Here is a 20,413-nt window from a genome sequence, read left to right as displayed (position 1 = left end):
TCTTTGTTGGCGACATGGACAGTGGGACTGAGTACACCCTCAGCAAGTTCACTGAAGACACTAAGCCATGTGGTGCAGTCAACACGCTGGAGGGAAGGGATGCCATTCACAGGGACCTGACAGGCTTTAGAGGTGGGGCCATGCAAACCTAATGAAGTTCAACAAGGCCAAGTACAAGGTCCTGCACGTGGATTGGGGCAACCCCAAGTATCAATACAGGCTGGGGGCTGAAGGGATTGAGAGCAGCCCTGCCAAGAAGGACTGAGGGTAGTGGTGGATAAAAAGTTGGGTGTGAGCTGACAGTGTGCACTCATAACTCAGAATGCCAACCATATCCTGGGCTGCATAAAAAGAATCATGGCCAGCAGGTCAAGGGATATGATTCTGCCCCTCTACTCCACTCTAGTGAGACCCCACCTGCAGTACTCAGCTCTGGAGCCCCCAACACGAGAAGGATGTGGACCTGTTGGAGCAGGTCCAGAGGAGGGCCACAAAGATGATCAGAGGGCTGGAGCACCTCTTCTATGAGGACAGACCGAGAGAGCTTCGGTTGTTCAGCCTGGAGAAGAGGAGAGACCTGACTTAAAGGAGGCTTGTAGGAAAGATGGAGACAAACTCTTTAGCAGGGCCTGTTGCAATAGGACAAAGGGTAATGTTTTTAAGCTAAAAGAGGGTAGATTCAAACTGGATAGAAGGAAGAAATTTTTGACAATGAGGGTGGTGGAACACTGGAACAGGTTGCCCAGAGAAGTGGTTTTCCTGGTTTTCCAGGAAACATTCAAGGTTAGGTTGGACGGGGCTCTGAGCAGCCTGATCTGGTTGAAGATGTCCCTGCTCCTTGCAGGGGGGTTGGACTAGATGACCCTTAAAGGTCCCTTTCAGCCCCAACTATTAAACAATTCTAAGTTTAATGGTGCAGCCTTTCTGGTCATGATTAACATCTGAGACAGCATGGTAAGCATTCAGGAGGGACAGCAAATAGGGAAAGAACAAATCAAAGAGCACTTGTAATTAGTTGTTTTAAAATGAGGTGGATGTTCTCTTAGAGAACTGACAAACAGCCTCCAACCATTAATACTTCTGTTAGAGGGTGTAGGGAGGGTGGATGTTCTTACTGGAAACTGGAGCAGGCAAAGATACCAGCCGTATTAAAAAATAAGGCAAAAGTTGAGTCTAGGAACTATTTGAGTTTATCTGCAGTTTCAGGAAAAATGCTAGGGTAAATAATCAAGTGTCTGGAATGTAACAAGGTGGTAAGTGATAGGCAACATGAATTTAGTTTGTCGTGGTTTAATTCTGATAATTTCCTTCTATGCGAGCGCAAGAGCTTTTGTAATCAGGGAAAAGTTGTGGCTGTGATAATTCTTTGCTTTAATATGGCTTTTGGCAGCCTCCAGATAAGACAGAGACCTGGAGTCTAAATGAAACTGTTTTGACAAAAGGACCCAACCTGGTGAAAAGAACACTTAGAAAGTGGTGCTTAACCAATAGCTTGCTCTTGCGTAGCAGAGTTTTTCAGCTGAGGTGTGCAATCTCTGTCCCAGGTCAATGTTTTTTCATTAATGATATAGATAAGACTAATTGTTGGCTAATAGATGTGCTTTGTGGTCCAGGCTGGACAAGGTGCCAAGGCATTGCAAAGTGGAATTGGGATTCAGAGTGATCTCGAAGGGTAAGAGAGCTGGCCTGGAACAAACAAGAGGTGAATTTTTAAGGGCAGATACAGAGAAGGGATTTGGGAATAGCCAGCTGTGGGAATGCACAGTGGAGAACAAAAGGCTAGTCTTGCACAGATGGAGCTGATCTTAAAAAAGCACTGAGTTGATGCAAAAATATACTGAAAGTTGAGTTCAGAAGAAAATTGATCTGTTGGTATTGGTGTGGTGGGCTCAGCTGAAGGACCAGGAGATGTGAGTCAGCTGAGGAGAACCCAAAAGGAAAGCAACAAACATTGCCCAAGGTCTGGAAAACATGATCTAAGGGAAGATCTGGGATGAAAGAAAAGGGAGGATTAAAGAGAAAAGAAAAAGAAATACATACCTGCGTCTGCTTTCTCAGATTTATGGAGGAGAGGGTCGATTACAGCCTGTTGTGTATACAAATGAGTGCTCACTGTGGATAGTAGAAATAGCTTCTGATTTAAATTGCAAAATAAAAAGGAAAGATTTAGTTTAAGCATTAGGAGACCTTCTTAGCGCAAAGTTAAGTATAGGACAGATTAACTGTTGGGTTCCCGAGCCTTTGAGAACCTAGTTAAAAGTAGGTTGGAAAATTATCTGTGAGGAGTGATTTAGATTTGGCTTATGCCACCTAGGGCAGAGCAGTGGCTTGGGGATTCTCCAGAGGCTTTGCTTCCAATGCAAATATGAAATTTAAGGCCATACTTCATCTCAAGCTTGTTAAAAGTGGAAGAAAGACTCTCTTAGTGGTTATTGAACTGGGTCATCCACATAAACGCTGTGGTCTGTGTTGGAAACTTGGAGGAAAAAGGAAACTGTTTGCGGAGTATTCCCCAGGACTCTGGGATGGGTGTGCGTGAGGGTGTGACCTGCCCTGTGGGTGCGGGTGGATGCCTGTTCGCCGACCATTGGTGATGCCTCTTGACCAATGTTTCCCTTGCACAGATCCTCACCACTGTCATGGTTTGGAGGCTGTAGCAGTCTCTGAGCTGACAGGTCTCAGGTGGCTGCTGAACACCTGCTGCAGCCTCTGGACCCAGGTACTTTGAGCAGGCGGTGGGACAGGAGGGATTCTGAGCTTCTCAGCCCAGCTATCTGATGATGCTGTGCAAAGGGAAGGGAGGGCTGCCGCTAGCCTCAAAAGGGACAGCTGAGATCCCCATGCACTAACAGTGTGTTTTTAAGCAAGCAAAATGCCTCTCCCGTTTTATTTAAATCTGACTTAATAACGATATCGTACCCTGGAGAGTTGTGCTTCAGAAGCAGCAAGCATGTGGCTTGCAGAGTGCATGTTAAATACAACGTGGTATTTAAATAGTGTGAGTGTTGCTGCGACATGTAAGTGGGTAGTAATTTGACTGCTCGTTTAGGCCAATTACTTCGAAGACTTCCTCCCTGGCTGTGGAGTCATTGCTGTTATCTGCATGCTGACAACATTTTGAAGTCATGACAGCAATGACCTTATAAAAGCAGGTGTTAGGAGACCTGGTGCTGCACGTGGTGACGAGGCAACTCCAGTGCAGTTACTCTGTTTGCCTGCCAGCAGTAGGGTCAGCGTAGGTGTAGGTCTGAGGAGGAGATGCTGGCCCCGTCCCTCGGACCATGTTCCAGGTATACACAGCACTAAATGGCTTGAAGCTAAATAGCTTTACAGCTTGAGCTTTTTCTTGCCTCTGATACACACATTCATAATCAACTGTGACCTCCCCCTCTACCCCCTGTGCAGTTAGAAGATAGGAAATTCAGTGGATCATCTCATTTGTGGGTACCTCCCATGCATCGTCCTCATACAATACTTCTCCAGACGGAGACGAGGCTTTGCGGTGGCTACTACTGTGACCAGCACTGAGGAGCCACTGTGGGGGATGAAGGGGCCCCATTGTGTGCCCTCGCTGGAGCTGCTCCCCACTTCCAGGAGCGGGGTTTCTGTGGCCGATTGTGAGCACGTAGGAGGCAGGCTAACTCTAATCTGTCTTCTGTACTGCAGGCAGAGTGTAAAGGGTAGTTGTTTACAAATGAAAAGATAATTTCTAACTTGGATAAATGGGACATGGAATGGCTGTGACAGGCTGCAATAGCGGTGGAAGCTGTATTGCCATTTGCACTCAATACAAGGTTTAAAATGCATGAGGTGGGTGAATTATAAAGTGGGAAAACAGACTAATGGTTTCAGATGCATATTTTCATTGTCTTGTTCAATGCAAATATTTTTATTATTGAATGTCATGTTTCCTTAGAGTAGGGATCTGTTTACAAAGCTCTTCTCAGGGAAAGGATATGGATAGAGAAGACTTCAAAATAGAAGTTATCCTTTGGTTTGGTTTTTAGCTTTTTCTTTTCTTTTTTTTTTTTTTTTTTTTTTTTTATTTCATTGAATATGACTCTCCTGGACTGTTTTATATTCTTCCAGTATTTTATTATTTTTTTAAAACTCCCCAGGATTTCAGGATCTGCTTGTGGAAGGGAATAGAATATCTAGTTGGTTGATGGTGTGGTGTCAGTCTGGCATGACAACTTTCTCAGCTGAGCTCAGATTAGGTGCTTGTTTCTCTTTACAGTGTTGTCCCTGTCAGATAACTCTACTCTGAAGATAGAGTCCAGATAGTAACTAAGCTTTGTGAACTTGCAAGATCCTCAGCACACAATCTTGCAGGAAATCCTATTTTTTTTTTTTTTACCACTTTTCCAGTCTGCAGGAGGTGGGGAGCAGCAGCAAGATGATAGCTTAGCTTGCAGTGGTGTGAAGTATCTGTGTTGGTAGAGCTTTCTGCAGAGCAGAGTTCAGTAGAAAGGCATTACGTTCTTGTCTGCACCTATAGCTATGGGCTCACAGAGGAATTTGTAGCTTTCAGGAGGCCATCATGTAGACATCCTCTCTCCTGTATTTTTTCCAGAGGAGCCAGGGCTATTTTGAAAATAAGCTATATTTGGTCCTGCTGTGAGAGTTTGCATGATTGCCAGCTTTTGCAGCTCAGTGGGGCTTTGTGTTACAATCTGAAATGATCCTCGTGTTGTTGCTGGGAAAGGCAGAGAAGATTGCATTCCTTCAGTCCATCTTCAGAGGCTGGAAGGTGGTAGGATGCCAAACACCCTCTTCCCCGTCTTTCCCCCTACAGAAGTCAACAGGACTCTGGCAAGTTGCTGAAGAAGAGAATCAAATTCACCAGCTAAGAACAGAGCTGGAGGCACCTGGCTCTCAATGTACGAGAGGACCCTTTGTTTCCTGTCAACTGTTTGAACTGAAGGGACTGAAAACCTTTTTGTTTCTGTCCTAGGTTAATGGAGACAGCAAAAGAAATGACCAGGGAGTCCTTACCTATCAAATGCCTTGAAGCAGTTATCCTAGGGATGTATCCTTTCACATGCCTGTAGCTTTTTCCACTGCGGTGCCATTTAATATATTGCCCTTCCTGGATGGTGTTTGAGACGGTCACAACCAAAGGTGAGTGCCAGCAGCTCGGGGAACTGCTGTGTTGTTGATCAACAAGTTGCCAAATTGCCTAGGCTTGTCAGTAAGGAGCTGGGATGCCTTGTGTCCACTTCACAAGTGTCATGCTCCGGCCGTGCTGACTTTGCCTGCTGCCCTGGTAATCGGCATAATGTCAGGATCTGACCCAAAGTGCCCAGATAAGTATCTGCCTACACAATCCCTGTTTTCTTTGTGAGTATTTATCTGCTAGTTATTGTCAGAGCTTGGTAACACCTGAGGAACGCAGGTTCTGTCCTATGTTTGTCTAATGTTTACACGGCAAAGTCATGTTAGTTTTTGTTTCTCAGCCCACAGCTATGCTTTGTGCAGAAGCATATGTGTATTATAGTTAAAACATTTAAGCTTTACCTTAACATAATGCTTGCCTCCTGTTCAGTCTCAGGAAAAAAAACAAAGAATATTTTAATTTAGAGACTGACTTGCTTTGAGACCCTCTTGCGCTCTCACTGATAAACTAACCTCCCATCACCCTAAAATGCTAGAGGAGGGCAAGGCAGGATTACAGGAATAATTGTATGCTGGATATATCTTACAACAACTGATCAAGTTTGACTGAAAAGAAAACAAAAACCTAACCCAACGTAAACCCCGAAGCAAACCAGCTTCTGGCGTCTCTGCGGTGTTTTGCTTGCTGCTGCTGCCCCCTCTCGTGGGAGAAGCATCTGGCAGTGCCCGACAGGTAGTGCCCGGTGTTGGCTCACTAGAAGGGACGGCTGCCGTGGGGCTTGGGAAGGGGACATGGGCTGAGCAAGTGTCATGTGTGGTGTGGGAGACTCGATGCCGGATGTGGCCCCTGCTGTACTTGGAGGTCTGCGGTGTGCACTGGGTGCTGCTCACGGCTGCTGGTTGCTCAGCTCCCCGTGTGCCAGGGATCAGCTTCGGGTATGAGTCTGAAGGGTGGCTCTGGCTGATGGGGCTTTTCCTGCAAAATGCTGGCAGGATCTGTGTGCAGTTAGAGGGATGGGGGTCCTGGGGACTTGATACCAGCAGGAGACTCAAACTGGTGCCTTCCCAGAAACAGAAATTGTGTCAGTGGATCTGTTGTGCTTGCACTTGTGTCAGGGTTATGTCCCAAACTATTTGGGGGCCAAAGGGATGGGGGAAACAATCCCCAGGTGGAGTTGATTCTGCTCTGCAGTACTGTTAACTGTCAGTGTGGCTTCTAGTGCCATATTTCTAGGACTGAACTGATTATTCCACGTACCACGTGAGCAGGGGGTGATTAGTGGCATACAGGTGACCATGATAACCTGAAAGTATTCTTGATGATCTAAAAGTTTTGACCATTTTGTTTTCATTTGGAAAGCGGTTTTTTCTGTTCGCCTCAAACCTGACTTTTGTTCAATTTTTTTTTTTTTTTTTTTTTTTTTGCAATTGAGGAAGCAAAATAGTTGAAAGCTATGGTTTGTACTCTTTGGTGCCATCTGAAGTTTCTTCGGACTTTTAAGATTTCGATGAATCTTTCTGTCTCTAATATTACTTTAAAAAATGTTTATGGAAAACTTTTTTCAAATTGAGATTGCCTTGTGAGAAGGCTTAGGCAGGGGACAGGCCTATCTTCCTATGACTTCTGCTTGCTGTCTTGGAAGTCTCCTGTGTGAGAATGGAGGCTATCTGTAGGGGTGGTGGTCCAGTAACAGATGCATTAAAGTTTAAAAGATCCATGTAATATAAATTCTAAGTATTTTGCTTGAGGTGTGGGTACACAAAGAGTATAGCAGTGGTGAGTGGATGGGCTGTCTGAATATGTGTGCTTTGGAAGTGGCCAGTACAAAGTCTGTGTCCATGCAGAGCCTTGTGGTGCTGTGCTGTGTGTGCACCATGTGGATTTTTGGGAGGCATCTTTGTAACAGCACGTGGGGAAGTTTGCTGCTTTTTCTCAGCTGTGAGATTTTGATCTTCAGCATTGCCCTCTGGATGTGGACACAGTGAAGCCAGCAGCTGTGAGTCGCTTTCCAAGGTCAGGCACTTACCAGATAAGAGATGCCCTGACCCTCTCTAGACTGTCAAACCAATGTCTTCACATATACCTGAGCTGAGCATCCCTGCGTGTGTATGTTAACCTCTGGTTCCCGTCTCTGTCTCTGGAAATAAGGTACTGCTTGTAATTTGTGTGCTGGCAGGCTTTGCTGTGTTGCTTGGATACTGAAAAGAGCGAAGCCCACTACAGCAGACCCTCAGTGTGAGCCTTCATTCAATGGCTGACTCGCGCAGAGCAGCTTAGCGAGATGTCATTTTAATTGAGGTGTTTGCTGGCTCGTGCAATTGCCTTTTACTATGTGACTTCTTACAGAATGTTTCTGTAAGCCCTCTTGGTACAGATTTAAGTTTTGCATGATTACCTTTGCACTAGATCTTGAAGCATTTTTATAGGGCAATGAGTTAAAATACTGAACTACCCTGTCTGCACACATCAAGGAAGCAGCTGCTGTGAGATGACTGAAAGCTCGTACAGATCTTCCAGTATTATTTTGCAGCAGTCTGCACGGCTCTTCTTCCCTCTGTAGCTGTCTGAACTGGCTTGTATCTCTCTGCTTACACGGTTTGCTCCTCAGTACCTAACCAGAGGCATTCTTCCTGCTGTCTTCCCCAGGTCATTTCTCAGTTCAGCTGTAAATCAGCTGAGTAATGCTGCATTCATCCCACTCTTTCTGAGCAAGCATCAAAATTACTTGTGCTCAGGAAAGGGAGTAGTAAACCAGAAAGTGACAAGGGAATTTTATCTGTGCTGTATTCACTTTATTAAAATGGAAAAAGCAAAATGTCAGAGGGGAAGAGGGAAGCGGCACAGCGCATCCATCCTCAGGGAGTCTCGCAGAGCTTGTCTGTGTGGGGTGAACATAACTCACTCATGTTGCCATCAGTGTGCCTCTGCCAGTTCATGTGAGGTGACAGTCAGACCCGTGCAGTGTATTAGACCTCCACCCTGTCCAACAATATAATTAAATGAGGAAGAGAAGAGCAGAAGTGCCTCAGGAGGGAGAAATGATCTAATAGGTTCTGCAGTATGCCTTCTGTGTGTGTAGTCCATAGATGATGTTTATCACTGCTGGAGACCTGGGCTCATCCTGCTCCTCCTGCCTAACAGAGACATCCCTGGGAGCCAGTGTTTTCAGTAGTGGGCAGAGTTTCTGGCTGCAGTCATTGCAGGATATTCATGTCCCTGCAGTGCCCCTCTTTGCCTCTTCTGCACTCCTGCTCGTCCACAGCTCGACCTGCTCACTAGCTGACATATGGGCAAGGAGGATCCTGCTGAATATCTACAGCCCCTCTAGTCACTGGGAAGAGCTGGGAGAGAGATTTAAATCACTTTTGTTGTCACAATCTAATCTTAAGCTAGTCACCTCAGACTGCAGCTGAACATTAGAGAACACAATGAGTGGTGCCTGGCCTGGCAGTCCCGCTTTGGGAGGCTGAGCCAGCTGCTCGAGCTGTTCCTTTGTGGGCACTGGAGCTGCTGGGGGGAAGCTGGTCTCTCTGTGCAGATGATATCCAGATGTGGGCTTGGTAGTACTCTGCCTCACAGTAAGCAAACTTGGGATCTTGGCATTCCTGGAGCCTGTGGGAAATGCAGTCTGACTCCAGGCTGTGGTTGGAAACTTCTGAATGTTTACTGCTGGTGGTTGGAGGCTCTCTGACATCGCAAGCAGTTGCTTGGTTGCTCAGAAAAATAGCTCTTCTGTTTTTACTGAAGCCTTATCTGACAGTTTTTAAGTGTGAGGTTTATTTTCCTCCTGCTCTACCTCCTCACTCTGAGCTAGCGGCTTCAGCATTGCTAGCATAAATAGAGCTGTTCCACCTGCTCACGCTTCCCCAGCCCTTGCGAGAAGCAGAAAAGGAGGGGACCAGACACCCTGTGGTTTTCTGTGCTCATCTCGACCAGACTTCAGCAAAAAAACACCCTTTCTGGGCTCTAAGACATGAAGCACTGCAATGTTGTCTTGTCTGAATTGAGGAAGAGAGAATTTCAAAGAAATAACAAACTGATTAGCAGAAGCAGTGCAATGGGCACTCATTTGCTCAAGACCAAGTTCATCTGGCTCTCCCTCTTTTTGTCTTTGGTTTGCAAAGTGGACTTGTGGCAGAGACACCAGAAGGTGTCAGGCATGATGCTAGATCTTCCTGCAGACGAGTAGAAGCGCTTGTAAGTGTGGACACTGGGACAGCTGAGTGCTTAGACCCGCTTGGGCATCAGTGTTGGTGGGCTGGTCTGGTGAAACAGTTGATGCTGGCACTTCTCTGAAACTGGAGCATGTCTTGGTTTGTTTCAAGCTGCTGTGGGCTCTGCAGGGCCTCACTGCACTGACTTACATTTGGACTTCTTTTCCTTTTGGGCTCTGAGGAGGAGGGTCTCCCCATGTCCCCTGCCCCAGGGGGTCTCTGTGGGTCTAGGACCCTGTTGGTGCTGCAGGGAGACACCACAGTGCAGGGACGGCACTCATCTCCTCACCTGCTGCTAGCGCACCCCTTGCATAGTCACTCTCCGTCAGCTTGGTCTGCCCCCCCACCTTCCCCCGCCCCCCCAGCTAAACTCCGGTTGAAGCTGGTTTAGATGCAGGTGGGCTGAGGTCCTTGCAGTGTGTCCCCTTGCCTCCTGTTCAGCTGGCTGTGGTTCTTAGTGGTGGTGAGAAAACTGTTGGGGAACAAGTAACCCAAGCTCCCCTAGCCATGGGGAGGCAGCTGCTGTCTGGTGGGTGCTATCAGTTGCTAAGACCTATTTCCAGAAATACTTGAAGACCAGAGCCACAGTGCTGCCACATGGAAAGATCCTGCTCTGATTATTTGTTAATAATTTAAACACACAAAAAAAAAATCAAGAGAGAATATTTTTTTCTAAAAGTTACTGCTGGCAAATAAACAAGGTGAAGGTCTTCAAGTGTCTCTTCTGGCTGGGAACTGCCCTGTGCTCTGCAGTAGGGGCAATCGTGTACAGAATGGTCTGTTCTGAGGGGAAAGATGCTGGGACTTCTTTGTGGGACTTTTTGATATTAGAGTTCACAGGGAGGTGAAAAAAACCCAAACAACCAAACCACAGAAGGGCATTGGTTGAATCATTGTGTGAGTGTGCAGATTTAAAGAAAACCCATCCAGGTGCTTTCTGCTCCAGAGTTTTCAAACGGAGGGGTTGACTCAGCTAACACCTTAACTAATTCTCTCTGTTTCTTTTGAGCTAAGAATGCTACTCCTCATAAGTTTTGTGTCCAAAGTCTTGCTTGTGTTTGAGTCTGGGATCTGAGTGTCTCCCAAGTATCCAAGCTAGGTTGTGTGTGAGCCTGGGAGGTGAAGGTGATGGGACTATGGGAAACATAACAGGCTGTGGCTCAGAGGATGGTATGCTTGTGTTGACTTGCAGATCCGTAGGAGCTGCAGGCTGGCATGGGAAATCTGTCCCTTTCTGCAGGCTGCTAGCAGTACTGGTGTGCTCAAGGAAGCCTACTTTTTAATAGAGCTATGCTGGTTTACCCCAATGGTCTGTCACCGCCAAGGCATGTTGTATGCTTTGGGCCCAATTATTCTCACATTCCTTTGACCCATATCTGATTATTTCAAAATCAGCATCCTGCAGTAAGAGAGAAGAATTCATCAGCTGCTTTATACACACAGCCTTGACCAGCAGGCATTAGTGTCTCTGTGGGGTGACAATAGAGGTTGAAGGACTAGTATGAAGCTGCAGAAGAGCTGAGAGTCAGGGTGGGCAAGGTTTGGAGTCTCCAAGGGATAGGGATATACCACACCAAGCCGTTCCCGTGAGACCCTGGTGGAGCTCCAGGTATTGTTTTTGTGTGTTTCCTGGGTATGGGGGAAGAGAAAGGATATTAGGGCAAAAGGTGGTCAGCCAGAAGATTAGTGTCCCTCTTGTGTGATATCCAAGGAGACCAGCATCCCTCAATGCTGTTTTTTTTTCCTGCTTTGATTACACAAAGACCCGGAATCAGGAGGCCACTGAGCTGTCGTTACAGCTGCTTTTGCCCTCTCCTGCTCTGCGCTGCTTCTGTATTGTGGCACCTAATTTACTCCCTGACTCTCCATCCTGCAGTTACAGTCCTGGCTCAAAAGTGTGATTACAGCTGCAGAATTGCTGTGTCATTACCTTTTGTTTGCCACAATACAGCTCTCCTTGTGCAGAGCAGAAAGGAAAAGAAATAATAACGATGCATGGACAGAGAAGATCTAACATACTTTTCCAGCCCTTTTGCTGTGTATTTCATCTCGGGTGGGGACTCTCACTGACTAGTCACTCAGCAGAAGCAACCTGTACCTAAAGGTTAATTTCCACAGTGGTTGTTGCTGGGTTATTTGATGGTGGGTAATTTCCATCCTCAAAAGATTCTTTTACTCCTACCTAGGATTTAATGAGATTAAACTGCAACTTCTCTGAGATCCTGTTGCAGAAGTGTGTATGTGTGGCAGGTGGCCACCAAAGCTTTGTGTGGATGTGATAGGCTCTCAGGGAGCAGAGAGAAAACCCTTTCATAATGATGGGGAAAAATAGTGATGATGTGTGAAAGCTTCATAGGTGTTAATAAAAGATACTGCTTTTTCAGTTACACAGAATGATAAATACAATGGGCTTCTGCAAGAATCTCTCTGTAGGACACAAATTATTGTAACGTGACTTTGATGTATGCAGGATGCTCCTTTTAAGGCCTGGAGCAAGGTGACCTTTCAAATGAGGTGACTGTGGGCTGTGTTTTCCAGTTGATATAACAGCGCTGGGCCCCATTCTGATCTTGCAGTGTATTTATAATCTTTAATTCTCCTGACAGTGTGGGATTTTTCTTGGAGAAGCTAGTTCTAATTCAGCAGTGATCTTGCAAGACCACTGAAGGCAATAGAGCTATTTCTGTCCCGTGTCAGTGTAGTTGATATTGGGGTGAGCTCTGACAGTTGCTGCAGGGTGTTTGTGGGTGGGGGAGCAGATGAGCAGAGGTGGGTGCACACAGCCTTGGCTGGATGAGGGGTTGTATGTGTGATGGGGAGGTCTGCGCTCTGCGTTTCACGCTCGTCCAGACTTACTGTCATACAGATACTGAAGTGCACCAGGAGCTGGGCCCATAGTAGTGTCCGTTCCTATACCCTCTAACGCGTTTTCTCCGGACTGCTAAAGCCGATGACATCTAGCGCTGAACACAATTAAATATGTTTGACATTGAACTGAAAAGCTTCCCTGTGGCTGTTCTGAAAGATTTTTGCCAGTGTGTTTTTCTTGCATTTTTCTATACAGAGGTTTAACTCCTTGCTCTCGACCTCAGATTCTGGGCAGTTCATGAATCTCCTACTAGCTGGTTTCTGTGTTCACCTGGAGGGCAAAAGTTTGAATATGTGAAATTCAGTAAAGTGTCAGGTGGGTGAAATATCCCCTTGAGAAAATGCTTTAGAGACAGATGAGAGCCACTGGATGCTTTTCCTGCGTCCCTGTGGAGAGGTGAAATGTAGGGTGCAGGAGGGGCTCAGCATCCTGGGGACTTGCACTGGTGGTGAGGTGGGATGTCAGGCTGGGCTGAACCAGGACCAAGCCCAAATTGTGTTTTATGATATACAAAGTATAAAGACATTTTGTGTAAAAAGTACAAAGACTTTTTGTCTTCTCAGTTTCCTAGCAGCTGTTAAGCTGCTATGCTATGCAGGCAGGAAAGGAAGGCCGGCTGCAGTAACATCCCAGGGCATCTCAGCTGTGCAGTGGCTCTTGTTTCACTGCTGTTAAAGACCTCCTCTGTGGGCATGGGGGAGGAGGAGGAGGGCATGCTGGAGATGTCCAGAGCAGGACCCTGGTCTGTACCAGTTCCCTCAGCTCCAGCAGGGACTGACCCCGCTTCTCCGTTCCTCAGGCTGCCCTGGCACTATTCTGACAGTGCTGCCCCTGGGGCTGGTGTATTTTGTAGTTGCACCGCCCTGACTGACTGCCTTGGCCATGTCTGCCCCTTGGGATGGCTCCAGGGTTACAGCAGGTGCCTCTGGCTGGAGTAACCCCAGGCTGGAGCGTCTTGCTGCAACCTTTTCTGGTCATCCCTCCTCCGTTCCCCAGGCATGGGTGGAGTGCTCAGCTGTAGAGGGGACGGGTGCCTGCTGTCCCGGGTGTCAGGCGTGGAGCCAGAGTGAGTTTCAGCTGTCTGGGGATTAGCAGCAGGGAGCCGCGTGCAACGTAGGTGCTGACGCAAACGCCCGTGCGTGAGGGAGTCTCAGTCTCTCCTCCCACTGGCACAGGCCAGCAGCTTCCTGAGGAGATGACCGGGACCTGCACGTGGTTCCCCTGTGAGATCACCTACTACACCGTTAGGGAGCTTGGCTCCGGCCTTCTCACGTGGTGCACTTGAAGTGGCCAGCCTGTGATTCAGGAGACGTGTTTTGATTTTTATAAAAGTGTTTGTTCCTGACCATGTTTCTGTGCTTATCGAATTAATTATCTGCCTGGGACCCTTACTTTGTCTCAGCAATGTGTTACAAGGGTAACAGGTAAAAACACTCTTGTATGAGGAGTGGCCGTACTGAGGGCCAGTTTACAGATGGAAAGGCAGACTGTCACCCTGGAGGGGAATAAATCCATATATTTTATACTAGTTGAAGATGTGGAAAAATGAGGATCGGTAACATGAGTCGTACCAAGCTCCAGCATGAAATGGAGGGAAACCCTGTTCCGTTTTGGGAACATGGGAGTTTGATGTTGGTATCAAATGGGGGAGTTCCCACAGATCTGGGGAGGGCAATCTCTCTTGTGGCATGCTGAGCCAAACACTGTTGTGTTTTTTCCTTCCCCCAAAGCATGGTTAAGAGTCAGGCCCTTCCCTGCCTGAACCATTGCATCTTATTCTCCAAGCAGTGAAATGGGCTTTGGCAGCATTGACTGTTTCTGGGGCACAGTGAGAATAAATTTGTGTTTGCAAGAAAGCATTTGTCCTGACAGTTAAAAAACCTGCTAAAGATGTCTTACAGGTGTAATTGTGCGTGCTCCCTTCCCAGCGCCGTTGTTGCCTTGATGCAGTGCACACCAGATACTTAACGAATGGGCAGCCCTCTGTGGAACGATTCCCCATCAGCTTTAAAACCCACTTCTCAGGGAACTATTTTCATCATGTGGTGCTCGGGATTTACTGCAACGGCCGGTACGGCTCACTGGGCATGAGCAGACGATCAGATCTGATGGACAAACCTCTAACCTACCGAACTCTGAGCGACCTCATATTTGAATTTGAAGACTCCTATAAAAAGTACTTGCATTCAGTCAAAAAAGTAAAAATCGGATTATACGTTCCGCATGAGCCGCACAGCTTTCAGCCCATTGAGTGGAAACAGCTGGTCCTCAATGTATCCAAAATGATGCGCACAGAAGTCAGGAAGGAGCTGGAGAAATTTGCCAGAGATATGAGGATGAAGGTAGGTCCGCGTACCTGGGTGATAGACTCTGAGGTGGATGTGCCTAGTCCCATCCTGCAGAGGTTGGTCTTGCTCCATGTCAGCAGACTGACCCTGGCCTGAGATTAAGGTGGTATCAAGTGGGCTGGGGGTGTGCTTACATCTGTCTCAGTGGTTCTCCCACGGGATTTGGCATGTTTTCAAGCCCTTTTTTAGTTCAAAGATCTCCCCTTCAGCCTGGGAAACACTTGAACCCATACTCATCCCAGGAGCTATTGCCCAGTTTGCTTTTCTTACCAATTCTGGAAGAAGGTGGCTGGGAGGAACCAGTGTGCCTGGGACTGGAGCTGGTGGGGTGGGTGGCCTGGTCATAGGTAGGGATCTGTGCTCTTTGACCCTGAGCTGCAAGAGGTGCCATGAAACAGCTGTGTCAGTGGTTGCTTCTCCTCGCAGGGCATGCTGGTGGGCTTGCCCTGTGCCACCTGAAGCCCACCACCCTCTGCTAAATCACAAAGTACGTTATGTGACAGACTGGTGCTTCCCTGCTGGCTGGTTGAACTGAAGAGCCCAGAGGGAAATGACAGGGAAGCCTGCCAGGGAACTGGAGGGTTTGGCTGCCCTTGGGGATGAGGGGTGTCCCTGACCGTGCCTCCGGGGCTGGTGTCACCGAGGAGCTGGTTGTGCTCGTGGTAGAAGGGGATTTGGTGCCTTTCCAGCCTGCTGCTGGCAGCAGGAGCAGAGCAGGTGTGTTGCTAAATATGGGGCTGGCTCTTGTGGAGAGGCATGCAGCATCGCGTCCAAGTTATTCTGGGTTCCCATCCCCTGCCCTGCGGAGGAATGGCTCTGACGTAGCAGCCACGTGCCTTTTTGGCTGAGGCACCTGCCCCTTGCCCTGACCTTGAGGTGAGTGTTGCCAGTGGCATCGTAGCCCCTATGTCCTGCTGCCACCTCTCCGGCCCCGCCAAGGAGTTTTGAGGGGCAACTTGTACCATACTGTCACCATAAGCAGATGTGCTTGATTACAGATGTAATGAAGTTTTTTTCCTTGTCTTGTCTATTTCTGTACTTTTAATACCATCTAGAGAGCAAACAGCTGAAGCAGGCTGTAGTTGAAGAAGTCCATATGGGTGGATGACTTACTGAACTTAGCACTTGCTTTTGATAGAGGGACCAGCTCTGTGTGTGTGCTGAGCTGTGGCACTGGGTCCAGTTCTTGTAAGTGCCTCAAGGCCAAGACCACAGCCCTGAACCCTTGAAGGCTGAAGGCCCTACATCTTGACTCTTCCCTTGGGTTAATGCAGAATTTGAGCCACTTGATTCAGAGGGCTCTTGTTGTGAGGGGGATGACTTGGGAGGATCAGGTCTTAAAAACAGCCCAGAGTGTGAGTGTTGTGCTGATGGACTTCTGAGGTTGGAAGGCCTAGGGGATGCGGGCAAGTTGGAGACCTACTGAAATGTCCTGCTGTCACAGAGAGTTCGACTGGCTGCTGGGGAGATGATCGCCTCAGCGGAGGGGAAAGCTGGAGAGGGCAGTTTGACTGTGTGAATTTCCTTCAGCTGAGGCTCAATGCCATTTTTCTTATCCCTTGCTGTTGCCAACTCTGAAGAAAGCTGTGGATGAGAGCTTATTTTTCACTGTTTAGCTGGAAACTGACTTGGTGACACCAAATAATTTTTGCAGGGGGCCCCTGAACAGCTATCACATGGTAACAGCTTTGAGTTCCTTTTAACCTGGGCAGAGTTTGAGTAAGCCCCAAGAGACTGAAGGCTCTTTGTGTGCCGTCTCTGCTACTGTGTAAGGACCTTTATTTTTATTTTTTTATTTTCAGTGAATCATTGCCTTTATTGAATGCCTTTTCCTTCCCTCCCCCATCTCTTGCAGATTCTGAAACCCTCAAGTGCCCATTCTCCGATGAAAGAGAGATCACGGGGTAAGTCGTTGTCCCCTCGCCGAAGGCAAGCCAGCCCTCAGAGACGTGCATGCAGAAGAGACAAATCGTGAGTATTCCTGCTGCTGTGACTGGTGGGTCAGATGTTGAGGGTGATGGCTTATTTTGCTGTACAAAACCTATAGGCACACACTGGCATATACAGGGAAACTGCATCAGGTATCTTGGTTGCCCGAGAGGCTCCAGAAGCTGCCGGTACTGCTGATGTCCTGGCATTGCTGCGCTTACTGCTGCCTGATGGCCCCTCTGTGTGGTGTCCCTGGAGGCCCTGATGGCGTTTGCTTCGTTCATTTCTATGGGGTGTTGGGTGACTGTGAAAGTGGAAGTGTGGGTTTTGCCTTTTCTTTTTTCAGTCTTGATACAGTCCACTTCCTGGAGAAATGAACCTAGCCTGGCAGGCAGGGGACCTGTGCAAGAGGGAAATTAGTTTGATCGCATTTAAGGCTGTTCAGACACAGGTATTAAAAACAGAAGGATGTATCTGCTAGCGGTGGTAGGGTGCCCTGCTGTCATGGTTATTGAGACAGAAGTTAATTTCCTGTGTTGAGCCTTTGTACGGAGCTGTTCCGATGGAGTGGTTCTTGCTGAGGACTGCCTGACTTACAGGGAGGGTGAAAAAGTAAACTTTTGCTTTTCTTGCCAAAGCAGAAACATGACTTGCATTGTATTCTTTGATTATAATTGGCTTTAAAAAAAACAGACCACTTCGCTCGTGTGTTGTAGCTAATAGTTTTTCTTTAACTGCTCAGGGAAGGATGGACTAACTGTATGCGATACCTCTAAATGGATACAACTGAGCTTCCAGATCACAGGCCTTTTACAGCCACTGGCAGCTCAGACTCCCATACCTTAGATGTGGAAGAGTTGAGTTTTAGCTGTACTGCTTCATGCCAGAAAGCTGACAACTGTGAAAACCTATACGTAACCCAGATTAGTCACATATTTATGATCATCACTTTTTAAATAGGCTCCCAGACTACTGTCTCAGCACTTATTTATTTATTTTAAAGCAGCTAACAAAGACATTAGACTAACCTTCTAAAGATAACTCCAAGATACTTTAGCAGCAGATGATTTCACAGTAGGCTTTTATTTTTACATGTGAATTCACACTCAGTCCACAATGCTGTACTTTGGACTTCATCACCGAGAGCTCCTTGTTTACTGCATGGATAATTATAGTTGTAATGGGCTTGGCTACTCCAGGCTTCTTCACCTCTTAGATTCACTTTGAGGGATGGTTTCCTTTTTGGTTTTCTGATAGTGCTTCTGTAGTGGCTGGAGTGGATCACATATGTCTGGAGAGAAGAGTGTGGCTTGCTGGACTTGGAGACTTGCCAGTTGGGTTGGAGAGTGCTGCTGGGCAGGTGGCTGCTCTGTAGAGGCTGGTTCCTCCCTGGCAGCTTTGCTTTTCCAGGACAGAAAGACAAACGAAGTACTGGTGGTCTTACAGTGGCTTCAGCGCCTGTTACCTGCTCAGTGGGTCTGCTGTGTTGCTCTATATCTAAAGCAAATTAAATCTTATTCTAAAATAAACCCTGGGTCACCACGATACAAGATCCAGGACCCAGCTATAGCATGATGCAGGGAGCAGGAGACAGAGAGCAGACTCCACATGAGACCACCTCTGCTCTGGCGGAAGGCATTGAAGAGTTTCAGAGCAGGTGCGAGCACTTTCAGCATGTGTTTTGTGGCTGTGTGACAGCCCTGCGGGTCCTGCACAGTCCCCTCGCAAACCTGACCAGTACACTTGGAAGGAAAAGGGGAGTGAAGGAGCTTTTAGCAGGTCCGGGGCCCTTGAGCAGACTCAGGAGGCTGCTCTCTGTTAGAAAAGTGATCCCAGGGAAAAAAAAAACCTGGGTTCTTGATGTTAAAATGCTGCTTCTGTGCAGTGGTGCTGGTGACTTGAAGGCTGACTGTGCTTTTTGCCCCAGTGGGAGTGATGCTGCAGAGTGTGCTGCTGTAGGGAATTCCCTGCTGGTGATAAAACCCTTTCATTTCCAAAATAGAGATCTGCTGGTTTCTGCAATGGAAGAGATCTGAAGGGGGAATGGCATCCCCTCATCAGGGATGAGCTGAATGACACATACCAGCATGTACAGCGGTTGATGCGGGGTGAGAAATACAAGAGGGGAAATTCAGTATTTTATTCTGCATAATGATGCATCTCTGAGAACCTAGTTGCAGTGAGAGGCCTTTGTTACGCACAGAAGAGGACAGACTTTTAGGCTTGCTAGGCTTTAGGCTGGCATCCTAGCTAAAGAACGGCCGTGCTTATCAACACTGTGTTTTGTTTCTTTGTGGATCTCCCACATGCTGTAATTACAGCTTTTTTGAGCTTCCAGGGGAGGGGGAGAGGGAGAGAAGTGTTTTGCTCCAGTGTGAGCTGGCAGGGGCTGAATAACACATTCATTTGACAGGCTTCACCTGCTGATGACAAGCTGTTATTACAGCCTGGTTTTTGTCAACAATAAAATTATACAGGCCTGCTGGGAGAAATCTCCCGGTGAAAAATACGTGAACTGGAATGTCTTTGGATTGTTTCTGAAGGACAAAGGCTGAAGTGGTGCTTAAGGATAGAAATGGACTTTACAGCCTCAGCCCTTTAACAACTTATCCTGGTTCCTTCCTAGTTTGTTAGGTAAATGCCAGTGGTGGCCACGAGCAAGCCCATGATAGTGTTTTAGCCTGGAAATGCAGTTGCAAGGCAGACTGGGTATATTACAGGACGCGAGTGGCAGTGCAATAAGCACTATGTGCCCATCTAGGAGATTTGTAGGCAAATTGCAGCTCATTAACTGAGCTATGAAACAGTCCACGTGCTGCCAGCCTGCAGGTGATGTGATCCTGCTAAGGGTGGCCAGCAGACAGGATGAATAAAGAGCGCATACAGTGGTGTGAATCTGTCTGGTAACTCTGAAGCTGTGCTCTGTCCACTTGTCTCTCCTCTGAAGTCTCAAACCAGGAAGGTGCAGTAAATTGCAAGCCACTGTGCTGGAACAGGCGAAGCAGTGTTTCACCCTCAACGGAAGTGCTTGGAGCTGGAGGGGTTTGGGAAAGTTGGTATGAGCTTGGAAGGCAGCATCATGTGGCAGCCTGAAGCAATTTCTGCTCCTTTTTCACCAGATTTCACCAGATCTATTTCCTTTTAATTTCATACTGAGGCTTAACATGTGCATGCTGGGTGAGTGTCACAGCAACACATCCCTTGCTTCAAAGGGGATATTTGACACCAGGTCATTTGCCAGTCAAGGAGAACAGGGACTGTGGTCCCTCCACTCCAACAAATCCTTGTCTTTTTCTGAAACCTTATGGAGGACGGTCTGTAGCTACAAGCTAGAGAATTGTCATGGAGTGGAAATGGGCACGTTGCTATGAGTGTGCAGTGACTCCCCAGCTCTCTTGAATAATTGGGGAAGGTAGAGCCTAATCCAGGCATGCTTTAATTAAAACCACATTCTGCCTCTAATTAAAAGAAGGGAGGGAAAAGGGATGGGAAGGGAAGAGGATCCCTCAATTTGAGGGAACGAGGAAGGAGGGAGACTGGAAATTTCATACAGTGCATCCCTTGCTGGTCTCTGACTCCTGTGCACAGCTTGTAGCGTGTTTTCTGGCTACTCAAATCCCATCTGCTCTGAAGGAATGAAGTGGAAAAATCCAAACTATCTTACAATGATTTATTCACGTGCAATCCTTCTCTGGAAGTGACAGAGAGCAGTGAAGACACCTTCCCTTCTGTGAAGTACTTAAACTGAGAAAAATATGAGGGAGGGTGCAGGGCAGTACTGCAAAAAGGATGATGGGGTTATTAATAGAGGAGCTTGGATGAGTGGTAAAAAACAGATTGCAGTCCATGTGTGACTAGGCAGAAGAGCATTAGTTGTCCATAGATATGGCCCCAACTCTCAAATGCTCTGCAAATTCTCAGCAGAGATCTGGTGTTA

At 47.4% G+C, this 20,413-nt stretch overlaps 1 protein-coding gene across 1 annotated transcript in view; it reads left to right on the top strand.

Moving 5' to 3' along the window:
• The window catches only part of VASH2 (vasohibin 2), a 37,136-nt gene that overhangs the window by 12,888 nt on the left and 3,835 nt on the right, over nt 1-20,413 (top strand). Inside the window, exons 4-6 of the mRNA XM_086745097.1 lie at nt 4,955-5,029; nt 14,160-14,541; nt 16,403-16,518. Of these exons, the coding sequence (XP_086601223.1) occupies nt 4,955-5,029; nt 14,160-14,541; nt 16,403-16,518 (573 nt within the window). The remainder of the gene's footprint in view (nt 1-4,954; nt 5,030-14,159; nt 14,542-16,402; nt 16,519-20,413) is intronic.

This window comes from Chlamydotis macqueenii, chromosome 3 (assembly GCF_036417535.1).
Source record: "Chlamydotis macqueenii isolate bChlMac1 chromosome 3, bChlMac1.mat, whole genome shotgun sequence".
Lineage (NCBI taxonomy): Eukaryota > Metazoa > Chordata > Aves > Otidiformes > Otididae > Chlamydotis > Chlamydotis macqueenii.
Note: the sequence above shows the minus strand (reverse complement) of the source record. Positions and strands in the feature narration are given on the sequence as shown.